The 16,298-nt window shown below is 44.2% G+C and overlaps 1 protein-coding gene across 4 annotated transcripts in view; it reads right to left on the reverse strand.

Annotated features, from left to right (window-relative positions):
- ARHGAP44 (Rho GTPase activating protein 44) overlaps positions 1 to 16,298 on the reverse strand; it is a 119,874-nt gene that overhangs the window by 86,704 nt on the left and 16,872 nt on the right. Inside the window, exon 1 of one of the 4 annotated variants that reach the window (XM_045164833.1) lies at positions 11,445 to 11,469. The exons of the other annotated variants lie outside the window; for them this stretch is intronic. Coding sequence (XP_045020768.1) covers positions 11,445 to 11,449 — 5 coding nt within the window. The 5' untranslated portion in view covers positions 11,450 to 11,469. Of the gene's footprint in view, positions 1 to 11,444; positions 11,470 to 16,298 lie in introns of those variants that run through there. 4 annotated transcript variants of the gene reach the window in all.

Consider the following 16,298-nt stretch of genomic DNA (forward strand, 5'->3'; position numbering starts at 1 on the left):
CAGCAGCTCTATTCTTCACGCAGAGAATGTGAACCTGACCTCTATGTTCGGTTAGTTTGTAGGATCGTACTGTCATTTAGACACTTGGAAGAACAGAGGAGGAAAAGATCAAGGTAAGGAAGTGAGTGGCTGAGAGTTGGTGGGTAGGGGATGACCAGCCCCTGGCATTTAGTAAGTGCTTCCACCTCCTCCAAAGGAGGTGGGGAGGATGAGAATTCAAAGAAGAAGATGAACAGGACCAGGTGATGATGCCCAGGAGGCCACTGAGAAAGGAAAACTTAAACACATCTTAGCCCAGATGGAATCTGAACTGTGACCAATTTTTTTTTTTAGACATCCAGAACACCTGCCCAGATATGTATCAGATCCATCACTTTGCTGACAAAGGTCCCTCAAGTCAAAGGTATGATTTTTCCAGTAGTCATGTACAGATGTGAGAGTTGGACCATAAAGAAGGCTAAGTGCTGAAGAATTGATGCTTTCAAATTGTGGTGCTGGAGAAGACTCTTGTCCCCTGGACAGCAAGGAGATCAAACCCTTGCTGATCTAAAGGAATCAATCCTAAAGGAAATCCTAAAGGAAATCAACCCTGAATATTCATTGGAAGGACTGATACTGAAGCTGAAGTTCTAAATACTTTGGCCACCCGATGCAAAGAGCCGACTTATTAGAAAGGACCATGATGCTGGGAAAGACTGAGAGTGGGAGAAAAGGCGGGCGACAGAGGATAAGACAGTTAGATAGCATTACCAACTCAATGGACATGAATCTGAGCAAACTCCAGCAGACAGTGTAGGACAGGGGAGCCTGATGTGCTGTGGTCCATGGGTCACAAAGAACTGGACACAACTTAGTGATCAAACAACAACAACCCTAAAATAACTCTTGATAGCCTACTCCTTAAGGACAAATGTTCCCCTTTTCCATCATCATCAATTACAGTTCTTTTTAAAATATTTATTTATTTGACTGACTGCACTGGGTCTTAGTTGCAGCACATGGGTCCTTTAGCTGTGGCACGTGGGATCTAGTTCCCTGACTAGGGATCAAACCCTGGCCCCCTGCAGTGGGAGCACAGAGTCTTAGCCTCTGGACCACCAGGGAAGTCCCTCAATCACAGTTCTTGAACAACCTCATAGTTTTTGTCTTTATAAATCCCGGATCCTTCCTCTTCCTCAGAATACTTTTTTATCCAAATCTATGTACCTCCCAATAGCAATTCTTAAGACCCCAGATAAAGCTCTCTGTTCTCTGCAGCCTCGATACTGATTGTCGTTCGACTTTGTGGATTAAAATCATTCCTTACCGCTTCACTTTGGTGAAATTAAGGAATAAAAGATGCAAGAGGTGAACAGGCAGTCAGCCAGGCTCTGCCCACTGGGCTTGGTCACTGTGACCTCAAGATGCTTTCCTGAATGTGTAGAAGGAGACACCAGCCCTGCCTCACAAGAGCTGCTAAAGAATGAAGTAAGATATGGCATGAATTTAGGGCCATGTCTGGAATATCAGAACTGCTAAACAAATAATTAAGAAAGCAAATGGAAATAAACCTCTGGAAGGATTCACTAAAACTGGACAAGCCAGGCGGTCAGGGCCAGAAAACCAAAGCCAGGGGCATATAACACATTGAAAGAAAAGTCAATGTAAAGTCAAAAGACGTGTCCTCAAATAAATCAACTTTGAATAAAAAATAAATCAACTTTGCCCTCCATTCTCTGCTCTAAAACATGGGATAATATGTCCCTTTAAACAACCTGACCAAACCTCTTTCCTGGTTGCTAAGTGTCGCCAAGGGATACAGGCTAAGCTTGTGTGTAAATTAATCATTGTCTGCAAATTAAGCAAAACACCAGATGAGAGCAGTCTGGAATAGCTCCCTATCCAAGGGGAAAATATAACAAATTTCATAGGGTTTTTTTTTTCTTGGTTAGCTGCTGGAAAAAAAAAGAATTTACAGGGCACTCAGTCTGATTCCTGCATTATATAGAAGGGCAGTTTGAAGCCTCCCGAGGAAAAGTGCCTTGCCCAAGGTCCCAAGGCAATTAGCAACGAGACGAGACCTAGAAGATAATTTAACCATGCCTTGTCGATTTCTCATGGTAACAGCATAAAGGAAGATGTAACACAGACCTGGGAAATATCACCAATAAGGACAAGAAATTTGAATTACAAGACATTAGGTTCAAAACAGTGTGAAAAATAAAGATGTAAGAATCTTGCCGATCCCTAAATAAACTGAAGAGGACAGAGCTGAGAGTCTGAGCTCAGAGCAGAGAATCAGGGAAAGGAAGCATCTACTCCTGTTACCAGCATGACAGCACGTAAGCTGAACATCTTGTCAGAGCATCTCAAGGCACAAGATCAGTTCCTTGGCCTAAGAGAATTTAGCAAACAGAGCAAAAAGGCCCATTGCTCTCTGAGGTCAAGAAAGAAAGCATTCAAATAAATACTTATGAAAAGACTTCAATCTCTTCAAAATCCCAAACCTCCAGAGCCCAACCAACCAATACTTCTTTGCTGCCACACAGGAGGTCTACATTGCAGGACAAGTTCTTCATTTGAAGACTGGCACCCTTGTAGCTCAGTAGGTAAAGAATCTGCCTGCAATGCAGGAGACCTGGGTTCAATTCCTGGGTTGGGAAGATCCCCTGGAGGAGGAAATGGCAACCCACTCCAGTATTCTTGCCTGGATAATCCCATGGACAGAGGAGCCTGGCAGGTTACAGGCTACGGGGGTGCAAGAGTTGGACACAACTGAGTGACTGAGCACACACATTTGATTTTATTTGTTTAATATTTACTGAGTGCCAACTATGTTACAGGCACACTTGTAGACAACAAGATAATCAGTGAATGAATACACCAAAATCTCTGCCTCTGAGGGCCTTATATGCCAGTGGGGAGTGGGGCTGGGGAGAGAAGGGAAATAAACATAATACGCAAGTAGAGTAAGTAGGTGTACGCGCTGAGCATGAGTGCTGCAGCAATGGGACTGCAATTTCAGGACGTGGCCAAGACAGGCTCTATCAAGAAGGTGGCCTTTGGGCAAAGATTTACTAAATGTAGGGAAATACTTGCAGGGAAGGCAGAAGAACATTCCAGGGAGAGGAAAAACGGAGTGCAAAAGCCTCAATTAAACAGAGGAGACTTTGGTGTGATTATAACATTCAATAAAGAAAAGGAATAAAGTTTATATTCTATAAACAGTTCGTAGGAAGGACTAATAAACAGGGTTCAAGGTAGTGACTGGGTATTGAAAGTTGGGGAGAAGAGAATATATTCAAGATCATATTAATGCATCAGAAGGCTCACCTGACACTGGGGGTTCCAATGGAAAGCTGGAAAAGAACAGTGCGAGGAGCACCGGTGATAAATCTGTTACCATGGCACGGGCCCATGAATCCTCGCAGGAAGACGTGGAAGAATAAAAGGACCATTTTGAGGGACCACATCAAGAAAGAATCCAAAGAATCTTGGAAGTGAGCAGGGAGAGTGGGGGTGGAAAAGACAAGGATGACTCCCAGCTTTCTCGTCTTGGTGTCTGGCACCCCTGACGGAAACAGAAAACTCTGGAGACAGGGCCAGCATGACAAGTTTGATTTTAGAAATAGAAAAATCAGCATGATGTGCTGCTATAGCCAACACTGCCAATAAAATGTAAGCGCCTTGGGAAATTTAAATGCAACCACATCCTTAAGTCAAGTCACGGTCCAATGACACCGGGAATGAAGTTAGCGCACTGGTTACTGCACTCAGGAAAACAGGAAAAAGCACAAAGCGGAAGACCGGAGAAGAGGAAATCACACGATTAAGCCAAATGGCTGACACAACTTCTTCATCATATTCTTTAAAAGAACTGGTAAAGAAACAGTCGAAGAGGGGATTATAAATGATTTATAAAGAGGCAAATTTGTTAAAGGGATCTGTTGAACCAGGAAAGGGTTTAACAATAATGTACTTTAGAATGAACACACAGAATTACTCTAAACAGCAGTGCATGCAGCCACAAGACATCACTCCCACTGGCATTGGCTATAGGTAGAAAATCTAGAAACCGAACACTGCCAAAGCTACATAATTGATGTCTATCGAATGCCTTCTACATGTCACGCACTATGACAGGCAATGAGGATGCAAGGATGGGGTCAAACAGACATGGTCCCTGTGATGGTTAATTTTATGTGTCACCTTGGTTTGGCTATGGTATTGAGTTTTGGGTTAAACCACACTCTAGGTATTGTAGTGAAGGTACTTTTAAGATGTGAATAAAATTTAAATCGGTAAACTTGAAGCCAAGCAGATTACCCCCTGAATCCATTTGGGCAGCTATAACAGAATAGCCTATACTAAGTGGCTTAAAAACAACAGAAATTTATCTCTCAAAGTTCTAGAGGCTGGGAAGTCCACGATCAAGGTCTTGGCGTAGTCCATGTCTGGTGAGAGCCCACTTCGTGCTTCTGCTATCTTTTCCCTGTGTCCTCACACAACAGAAGGGAAGAAGGATCTCTCTGGGATCTTTTTATAAGGGCACTCACCCCATTCATGAGGGCTCCACCCTCATGACCTAATCACCTCCCAAAGGTGCCAATTTCAAAGATCACCATCTTGGGAAATACGCTTAAACAAAAGAATTTGGGGAAGACACAAACATTCAGTCTACAGCACTCTCCAATGTGAGTAGGCCATCTCCTTCACAGAATTGAGGGCCTTTACAGAAAAGTTCCTCTGAGGAAGGATGAATTCTGCTCCCAGACTGTCTTCAGAACCAAGACGGCAACATCAACCTTCCCCTGAGTCTCCAGTTTATTTGCTCTGCCCCACAGATTTCAGACTTAAGAGATTTCAGACCTAACAATCACATGAGCCAATTCCTTAAAATAAATCTCTCTCTTTTCTCCACATACACATCCAATTGGTTCTGTTTCTCTGGAAAACTCCAATGAATATAGTCCCCTATGTCATTAAAAAAAAAAAAAACAGCAATAAAATGACTCTATAAGTGAAGTGAGAGTCACTCAGTTGTCTCCAACTCTTTGCAACCCCATGGACTATATAGTCCATGGAAGTCTCCAGGCCAGAAAACTGGAGTGGGTAGCCATTCCCTTCTCCAGGGGATCTTCCCAACCCAGGGATCGCACACAGGTCTCCTACATTGCAGGCAGATTCTTTACCAGCTGAGCCACCAGGGAAGCCCAAGAATACTGGAATGGGTAGCCTATCCCTTCTCCAGTGGATCTTCCTGACCCAGGAATCAAACTGGGGTCTCCTGCATTCCAGGCAGATTCTTTACCAGCTGAGCTTCCGGGTTAGCCCCAAATGACTCTATAAATAACATAAATTTGCAAACTAATATTGGCCTACAAAAAGGAAAGAAATCAAACTCTATAGTAACAAAAAAGACGACTGACCTAAATTGGGGTCAAATCTGATGGGAAGTCTTCACCAAAAGTGGTATTTTAGCCAAGATTCTGGAAGAACAGGAGATACATAGGCAACAGTAGTTAGGCTGGCAGAGAATGACTCGGGTAGAAGGCAGCGCAGTGAAGAAGCAGGAGGAGACAGGTGGGAAAGGACATCAGGAAGGGACATCAAGGCCAGACCATGAAGAACCTTATATGGGGTTCACTATCTTCAGAGCAAAGGGAAAGCACTGAAAGGAATCAGCGTGGGGCAACGTCAGATGTGCGCTGTGGAGATTACTCAGGCTACCGCATAAGAAACAGGGTGGAAGAGGGTCAGAGTTCCTAACTGAACTGAAAGGAAAAGTGGTGCTAGGATTTGAATGTCGGTTTTAGAAAAGGCAGAGGAACCAGAGATCAAATTGCCAACATCCGCTGGATCATTGAAAAAGCAAAAGAGTTCCATAAAAACATCTATTTCTGCTTTACTGACTATGCCAAAGCCTTTGACTGTGTGGATCACAATAAACTGTGTAAAATTATGAAAGAGATGGGAATGCCAGACCACCTGACCTCCCTCTTGAGAAACCTGTATGCAGGTCAGGAGGCAACAGTTAGACCTGGACATGGAACAACAGACTGGTTCCAAATAGGAAAAGGAGTACGTCAAGGCTGTATATTGTCACCCTGTTTATTTAACTTATATGCAGAGTACATCATGAGAAACGCTGGGCTGGAGGAAGCACAAGCTGGAATCAAGATTGCCAGGAGAAATATCAATAACCTCAGATATGTAGACGACACCACCCTTATGGCAGAAAGTGAAGAACTAAAGAGCCTCTTGATGAAAGTGAAAGAGGAGAGTGAAAAAGTTGGCTTAAAGCTCAACATTCAGAAAACTAAGATCATAGCACCCGGTCCCATCACTTCATGGGAAATAGATGGGAAAACAGTGGAAACAGTGGCTGACTTTATTTTTCTGGGCTCCAAAATCACTGCAGATGGTGATTGCAGCCATGAAATTAAAAGACACTTACTCCTTGGAAGGAAAGTTATGACCAACCTAGATAGCATATTCAAAAGCAGACGCTACTTTGTCAAAAATGTCCGTCTAGTCAAGGCTGTGGCTTTTCCAGTGGTCATGTATGGATGTGAGAGTTGGACTGTGAAGAAAGTTGAGCACCGAAGAATTGATGCTTTTGAACTGTGGTGTTGGAGAAGACTCTTGAGAGTCCCTTGGACTGCAAGGAGATCCAACCAGTCCATCCTAAAAGAGATCAGTCCTGGGTGTTCACTGGAAGGACTGATATTGAAGCTGAAACTCCAATATTTGGCCACCTGATGCAAAGAGCTGACTCATTTGAAAAGACCCTGATGCTGGGAAAGATTGAAGGCAGGAGGAGAAGGGGACAATAGAGGATGAGATGGTTGGATGGCATCACCAACTCAATGGACATGGGTTTGGGTGGACTCCGGGAGTTGGTGATGGACAGGGAAGCCTGGCGTGCTGCAGTTTATGCGGTCTCAAATAATCAGACATGACTGAGCGACTGAATTGACTGACCCCTAAAGTGATCACTGAGGAAGGCTTTCTTATATCTCCTTGCTATTCTTTTGAACTCTGCATTCAAATGGATATATCTTTCCTTTTCTCTTTTACCTTTGGCTTCTCTTTTCTCAGCTATCTGGAAGTCCTCCTCAGACAACCATTTTGCCTTTGTGCATTTCTTTTTCTTGGGGGTGGTCTTGATTCCTGCCTCTTGTACAGTGTCACAAACCTCCATCCATAGTTCTTCAGGCACTCTATCAAATCTAATACCTTGAATCTATTTGCCACTTCCACTGTATAATCGGAAGGGATTTGATTTAGGTCATACCTGAATAGTCTAGTGGTTTTCCCTACTTTCTTCAATTTAAGTCTGAATTTTGCAGTAAGGAGTTCATGATCTGAGCCACAGTCAGATCCTGGTCTTGTTTTTGCTGATTGTATAAAGCTTCTCCATCTTCGGCTGCAAATAATATAATCAATTTGATTTCAGTATTGACCATCTGGTGATGTCCATGTTTAGAGTCTTCTCTTGTGTTATTGGAAGAGGGCTTAAACTCAATATTCAGAAACTTCTGGCTTAAAACTCAACATTCTGAAAACTAAGATCATGGCATCTGGTCCCATCACTTCATGGCAAACAGATGGGGAAACAATGGAAACAGTGAGAGACTTTATTTTGGGGGGCTCCAAAATCACTGCTCAAACTACTGCATAATTGCACTCATCTCACACGCTAGTAAAGTAATGCTCAAAATTCTCCAAGCCAGGCTTCAGCAATACGTGAACCGTGAACTTCCAGATGTTCCAGCTGGTTTTAAAAAAGGCAGAGGAACCAGAGACCAAATTGCCAACATCTGCTGGATCATCGAAAAAGCAAGAGAGTTCCAGAGAAACATCTATTTCTGCTTTACTGACTATGCCAAAGCCTTTGACTGTATGGATCACAATAAACTGTGGAAAATACTGAAAGAGATAGGTATACCAGACCACCTGACCTGCCTCCTGAGAAACCTATATGCAGGCCAGGAGGCAACAGTTAGACCTGGACATGGAACAACAGACCGGTTCCAAATAGGAAAAGGAGCACGTCAAGGCTGTATATTGTCACCCTGCTTATTTAACTTATATGCAGAGTACATCATGAGAAACGCTGGGCTGGAGGAAGCACAAGCTGGAATCCAGATTGCCAGGAGAAATATCAATAACCTCAGATATGCAGATGACACCACCCTTATGGTAGAAAGTGAAGAGGAGCTAAAAAGCCTCTTGATGAAAGTGAAAGTGGAGAGTGAAAAAGTTGGCTTAAAGCTCAACATTCAGAAAACAAAGATCATGGCATCTGGTCCCATCACTTCATGGGAAATAGATGGGGAAACAGTGGAAACAGTGGCTGACTTTATTTTTCTGGGCTCCAAAATCACTGCAGATGGTGACTGCAGCCATGAAATTAAAAGACGCTTACTTCTTGGAAGGAAAGTTGTGACCAACCTAGATAGCATATTCTAAAGCAGAGACATTACTTTGCCAACAAAGGTCTGTCTAGTCAAGGCTATGGTTTTTCCTGTGGTCATGTATGGATGTGAGAGTTGGACTGTGAAGAAAGTTGAGCACCGAAGAATTGATGCTTTTGAACTGTGGTGTTGGAGAAGACTCTTGAGAGTCCCTTGGACTGCAAGGAGATCCAACCAGTCCATTCTAAAGGAGATCAGCCCTGGGTGTTCTTTGGAAGGAATGATGCTAAAGCTGAAACTTCAGTACTTTCGCCACCTGATGCAAAGAACTGACTCATTGGAAAAGACCCTGATGCTGAGAAAGATTGAAGGCAGGAGGAGAAGGGGACAACAGAGGATGAGATGGTTGGATGGCATCACCGACTCAATGGACATGAGTTTGAGCAAGCTCTGAGAGTTGGTGATGGACAGGGAAGCCTGGTGTGCTGCAGCCCATGGGGTCACAAAGAGTCAGACATAACTAAGTGCCTGAACTGAACTGACCTCTAAAATTCAATGTTTAAATCCTCACTCTCAGAGATGATGATAGTATCAGGGGATGAAATCTTTGGAAACTGATTTGGTCATGAGAGTAGTGCCTCCACACCCGACATAACTGTTCTTATAAAAGAAGCTCCAGAGAGACCCCTGAGCTCCTTCCACAATGTAAGGACACAGCAAAGAAGGTGCCAGCCAGGAAAAGGAAAAGAGATTTTACCAGAACCAGACCATGCTACTATCTTGATCTTGGACTTCCACTCTCCACAACTATGAGAAGTAAATGTCTCTTGTTGTTAAGAGCTCCAGTCTATGGTATTTTGTTTTAGTAGCTGGAATAGACCAAAACAGGCGTGGTCAATGTCTCTAACCCAGCCCACCGGGTGGATGGTGATGACACACATGACAATAGGGAAGCCTGGGAAGAAGACCATGAAATAGGCCTTAGAGAGGTTGTGTTTAAGGCACGTCTGAACACATGAGGCCCCCATGGCCTCTTTTCTGGATATTAGCTTCCTAAAAGGTTTCCCTGCTTCCACTTGTCTCTCTACTAAGTATTCTGCACACATCAGGAAGACTAATCTTTTAAAAATGTCAATAAAACTGTATTATTCCTTCACCAAAAATTCAAACTTTTCCACAGTGCATTAAGGACCTGGGGCTTCACCACTGGCAGCTCCAAGATGGCTTACGAGAACTCAGTTATCTGCAGAGAGTGCTTACAGAAGCCAAGGATATGAAGGAAATTGCATAGGGAAAGACCATAGAATCCACGAGGAAATCCATTATTTCCTGCAATGGAGACAGATAAGGAATGGCCAGAAAAACAGGAAGAATCGCAGCACAATATCCTATCACTGAAGCCAAGGGAGAGAAAAAAAGCACTTCAGGGAAAAGTGATGAACCAAGGTTGCTGAAAGGTTAAAGAGGAAATAAAGACTCAGAGATGTCAGTGGAGTTAGCCATATGGAGTCTGGCGCCTTTTTGGTACCTCATTGAGTTCAGGCAGAGGGATATGGGTAAGGAACAGGACCAGAGGCCAGGCAGAGGGATACACAGTCAAGAGGGGGCAAAGACGTTTGCAGCTTCACGGATGGACCTAGAAACAATCATACTGAGTGAAGTAAGTCAGAGAAAGACAAATACAATATGATATTACTTATATGTGGAATTTAAAATATGCCACAAATGAACCTATCTATGAAATAGCAACAGACTCACAGACATACAGAGAGAGCAGGCTTGTGGTTGCTGAGGGGGAAGGGGGTGTAAGAAGGTGAAGTGGGAATTTTCAATTAGCAGATGCGAACTATTATATATAGGATGGATAAACAAGGTCCTACTGTATAGCATAGGGAACTATATTCAATATCCTGTGATAAAGCATGATGGAAAAGAACGTAAAAATGTATACATGTGTGTAACAGTCACTTAGCTGAACATCAGAGGCTGGCACAACACTGTAAATCAACTATACTTCAGTAAAAAATTTATACTTACCAAAAAAGAGGAGGCAAACAAACAGAGCCTGTGAATACAGGCATCTTTCCCCAAAGTCTGGCTTTAAAAGACGAGAGGGAAGTCAGTGTTGGAGGGAATGTCAGGGGAAATTTTATTGTTGAGATGGAAGGGATTGAACACCTTCATTGTTGATGGAACAAACTATTTGAAAGAGTAAAATTAAATATAGTGGGGAAAGAAGGGAGACTTGATAACACAATAAGGTTCTAGAGATGAGACCCAAAGCACAGATGGAAGGACAGAAAGAAAATGAGAAGAATTCCTCCTCTGTTGGAACAGGTAAGAAGGTAGAGAAGCTACAGACAGAGGAAGTCTTGACTTTCACAGTGGAAAGGTCATCTCATTCATCTGATAGAGCATCAGCTTTCTATAGGAAGTAGAAGGTGAGGTTAGTAAAAGTGCTAGGGAGGAGGCAGTTTGAGGAAAATAGAAAAAGGAAGTACTCTTGTTTTAGAGAAGGACAGAAGAAGCTGATCTGACAACAGAAGGATTTGGAGGGAACCATGAGGGGCGGGCCCATTCAAGTTGGACAGTAAAGAATTCATAAGGTACCAACTGGCCTTGTTGAGTCACCCACGACAGCAGAGTGTACTGCCTCAGTTACAGGCACAAGGCTCCCCGGGAAAGACTTTAAGAGAGTTCAATAGTCTGCAAGTTGATTGGAAGTATTAAAGAAGCCTGGAGTTCTGAAGATTCCTATTATCATAAAGACAGTCATGCCCTCCCAAGGAACCAATGCTGCTGCTCATCTCCAGGGTCAAGAGTGCCAGACAGAACATTACTTTATAACTAGAGAGTCTACACTAAGTTGGTATTGAACCACAGCAGATTTCTGAGTTATGAGACTATGCAGATGAAAGAAGTTAGAAAGCAGAATCTACCCATGCAGCACAGCAGATCAGGAAAAAGGTCTACCCAGTAACCCACCTTCCTGATACTTTAAGAAAACACGATTGATCCAGCACCTCTACTTGGCTTTGACATTACCTCATGCAGAACAATTGTCTCTTTCACAGATGTAACATTTCCTAAGTCCAGCCTCTGAGTCACAGATGTGCCTTGGGAAGAGAAAGATGGAGTCACCAGGCAAGAAGGGTGGCCAAGGAAAACAGTATTTTAATATCTAAGATATCTTTTTTTCTGGCTCTAATGCTGTACGCAATTGTCTTTGTTCGGCTCTCATCACTTCCTTTAGCTCTCATCACTTCCTTCAGCTCTCATCACTTCTGCTCAAGACATAAAGTGATGAGACAATGCTATCCTGATTTGCAAATGGCTTGCATTCTAGACTTTGGTTTCTTTCCATGAATAATTAACAGTAATGGTTTATTAAATAGACAATGGTTTTACTGGAGCTCCACACACCTACTGGCGTTGAACTCCCTGAGGCCCAGAAGTGTGAACCCAGGTACCCAAAGTGGTGGCAGCACTCTCCCTCCCAAGCTAGGAAGTCCATGACAACCTACTGCAGGGTCAGCAAACTACGGCCAGCAGGCAAATCCAGACCCACATGTACTATCAGCTGATTTATGACAAGGAGAACACTGCAATGTAACAGGGAAAGGATAGGCTTTTTTTAATAAATGGTGCTGGAGAAACTCACTACTCATCTAGACGTATCATCTTTGTTGGGCTCACTGCCCCCGCCACTAAGCTTGGCACAAAAATATGGTTAAACCTTTTTTTCCTTGTTGAAGGATAAATATGTGTTTCGTTGGTTTTGTTGACTGAACTGTGTCACAAACAACCCCACCCCTATCCCTGCAGAAGTTACAGTCACAATGTGACCTTAGCTGGGAATAGGGTTCTTGCATGTGTCATTCACTTTAAGAGGAGGATATGTTGGGGGTATGGGTTTCCTAGGTGGCACTAGTGGTAAAGAATCCATCTGCCAATGCAGGAGACACAAGAGATGTGGGATTGATCATTGGGTCAGGAAGATCCCCTGAAGTAGGAAATGGCAACCCACTTCAGTATTCTTGCCTGGGAAATTTCATGGACAGAGGAGCCTGGTGGGTTACAGTCCATGGTGAAAGTGAAAGTTGCTCAGTCGTGTCTGACTCTTTGCGACCCTGTGGACTATATAGTCCATGGAATTCTCCAGGCCAGAATACTGGAGTGGGTAGGCATTCCCTTCTCCAGGGGATCTTCCCAACCCAGGGATTGAACATTGCAGGCAGATTCTTTTTACCAGCTGAGCCGCAAGGGAAGCCCAAGAATACTCGAGTGGGTAGCTTACCCCTTCCCAAGCGGATCTTCCAGACCCAGAAATTGAACCAGGGTCTCCTGCATTGCAGGCGGATTCTTTATCAGCTGAGCTACTAGGGAAGCCCATACAGAAACACAGAGTTACAAGAAAAGAGTGAAAAATGACTGAACACACACTATCACATGTGCTGGGATGGGTGGACCCTTAACCCAATATGACTGGTGTACTTATAAGAAGATGAGAAGAGACAGAGTCAGTGATAATGCCATGCGATGGCAGCGGTAGAGATTAGATTAATCTCTATTAATACTTGTGTCTACAACCCAAGTATTAACAACACCAAGGATTGCTGGCAACACCAGAAGTTAAGAGAAAGTTCTGACACTGCTCCCTGGTACCAACCAGATGTCCTACATTCTGACACTAACTACCCAAAGTCAGAGCAGACCCCAGAAGTTAAGGACAGAGGGCTACACAAGATTTCCCTTACTTCTGGTGCCAGCCCCAGTTTTGGGTGTCCCCAAGCTGCCCATGATGCCCAGCTGGCTGCAAATTCAGGGCTTCCCCCATCTCCCTTAGGTGGGATCATTTCTTCACAGAACTCCCTGAAAGCGTCCCTCTGAGGATTACAGCTTTGTGTATATGTATTATGGAAACAACTCAATTGGGATTAGCAGATGCAAACTATTACATACAGGATGAATAAGTAACAAGGTCCTACTGTAGAGCACAGGGAACCATATTCAATATCCTGGGATAAACCATAATGGAAAAGAACACGAAAAAGATTATTCATGTGTATAACTGAGCCACTTTGCTGCACAGCAGAAATTAAACACACAACATTGTAAATCAACTATAGCTCAATAAAGAAGGATACAGCTTGGGAACAACCAGATGAGAGGCGTACACAGAGCAAGGTGCGGGATGGTGGGAGATGCTGGGTTTCCATGGCCTCTTCTCGTGGAATAGGCGCCCCACCCCCAGCACCTCAATATGTTCCCATCTAGAAAGCTCTACTGAGCTCCACTGTCCAGAGATGATATATGAGTTTCAGCACATAGACAGGATGGATTGAGTCACTGGCCACAGCACTGGACACCCAGCTCCTCTCTCCTCCCCAGACGTTGTGCCCCCAATGTTCCAACCCTTCAATCACAAGGTTTGTCTTTCTGGAGACCAGCCCCCATCCTGAAGCCATCTAGGGGCCCACCAAGGTCATCTCATTAACATAAGAAAGCACAAGTATTAACTCAAGAAATTCCAGGGATTTTTGAAGCTTCCTGTCAGAAGCTGATGAAAAGGAGATGGTGGTAGTGGTTTAGTCGCTAAGTCATGTTCGATTCTTTTGTGACCCCAATAACTGTAGCCCTCTAGGCTCCTCTGTCCATGGGATTTCCCAGACAAGAATACTGCAGTAGGTTGCCACTTCCTTCTCCAGGGGATCTCCCCAAGCCAGGGATGGAACCCGAGTCTCCCGAACTGGCAGGCAGGTTCTTTACCGGTGGGCCACCAGGGAAGCCCTGAAAAGGAGATCCTCTTCATTACATCCCAGCAAGGGATCTATCCTCCCCGGAGCCTTCAGAGAGAGCATGGCCCTGCCTACACCCTGGATTTTGACTCAGTAGCCTTTAGAACTGTCAGAAAACAACAATCTGTTATTTTAAAGCCCCCTCCCACCTGGGTGTGTGGTAATTGATTACAGGAGCCATAAGAACTGACACAGTAGGTGGAGCAAGGCTTTCTCTGTTGTAACTCTGAGCTAAAATGGGGGCTCCAGTGCAATCCCCTCACCCCGACACCATCTATTATTTCCTGAGGTTCCTCAGGACATTCCTCTGCAGCCCTCTCTTCTTAGCAACACTCCCCCCCCACCCTTCACTTCAATGCTTCGATTCCACCCACCTGCTGAGGACTCCTAACTCCATCACCACTAGACCTCCTCCTGAGCTCCAGACCCAGATGCCCAGTGGAACATCTTCCCCTTGTGTTTCTCAGTGACTGGCAGGACTGCCCACCCTTTGCCCTAATCCCAAACCTCAGGGCAGCTTTATCTCCTCCTGCTCCCTCAAGTTCTACCAAGGTCCCCAAGTCAACAACTTAATTACCTCTAATCTTTCCACATCTTCCATCTTCATGACCACAGATCTGATCCAGGTGGCCATCACCTGGCTTGAATGACTTACCTAGTCTCTGAGTTCAATAGCATCATCTCCTCAGTGGTCCCTCTGCCCTAGGCTTGCTCCCCTTTCCATTTGGTTTCCCATCCTGCATCCAGAGTAATTAGCCTAAAACCCAATCTCCTCCCCTGTTAAAATAATAGCAGCATCTTACGCTTACTGCTGGCTTATACTATCCCAGAAACTATTTCAAGTACTGCGTGTGTACTAATTCATTTAAATATCATACTTTCTCATATCATAAAATATATTTTATCATTTAAAACATCATAAAATATCATGGCAATTATTAATATACCAATTTTACAAATAAGATAGTTGAGGCTGACCGAGTCTAAGTGACGTGCCCAAGATTTTGCAAATAGTTAAGGGACGGAGGCAAGATCTAAACCTGTGGGAATCCAACATCGGAACCCTTGTCATGACCCCAGAAGTGTGGAAAGAGGACCAGTGATTTGGTAATTTACTTAGCAATTTACCTCTGGTCCTTGTGTAAAATCCAAATTCGCTGAGTCATGGCAAAAGTAGGCTATCCATACAATGTGTGCCCAGGCTTTGCCCTACCGTCCCTGGCACTGAATTATGCAACCAGCCTCAGAAGTGTCCCACTTTGGACAGTAAATTAGACAGTCTAAGCCTTACCCTGACTGCCAATGACATTCCAAACACAGAGAATTTATTTGACTTCCTTGCGGTGCCACACTCTACATCCCTTGGCATTTCTACTCCCTTATCCTGCTAGAAATGCCTCGTCCTTCAGGTCTCAGCTTCCACGACATCCTCCCAAACCTCACTCCATCCAAACACCATTATGTTCTCAGGATGCCATGAACAACAGACCTGTCACCCGAGACGCCACCCACTGTCCTGGTTTAAGTGTGCTTCTCCTCACGTGCACGTTTCCAGCAAAGGACCTGCCACCTGGTAGGTACAGTGGACACCAGACTCCCCTTCAGGAATGAAAGCTATGCACCCCATCTCGCAGGAACGCTGCCAGATGACCACCTTCAGCAGTCTACCCTCTGGCACTGCTCGGGCTGAAAGTCACCCTGTGTTCCAATGAAAGGTGCGATTCCAATGACTGATCAATACAGAGATAAAAAAAATGGCTTAATGCCTTCCTCCCAACCAAGGATGACTCTGAAGAGACATCCGAGCTCCAGACACCAACCCAACAGGGAACCAGCTGAGACCTTTCCTGGGACTGCATCACGGACTCATTTCTCCTTCTGCCAAGTCCTGTTTCCATTCACTTCTTCCACACCTGCTGATGTTAAGAGCATTTCCTAATAACCACTCTGCGTGTTACTCTCAGTATCTGCTTCCTGTGACCCCACCTGCCACCTACCACAATAGTAGGTGGTCAATAGTTATCTGTTAACGAATGACTTCTTTACTTAATACATTTCCACGACTACACCTTCCTCTTTGCAAATATGACAATGGCCTGGG

Source organism: Bubalus bubalis, chromosome 3, assembly GCF_019923935.1.
Source record: "Bubalus bubalis isolate 160015118507 breed Murrah chromosome 3, NDDB_SH_1, whole genome shotgun sequence".
NCBI classification, from domain to species: domain Eukaryota; kingdom Metazoa; phylum Chordata; class Mammalia; order Artiodactyla; family Bovidae; genus Bubalus; species Bubalus bubalis.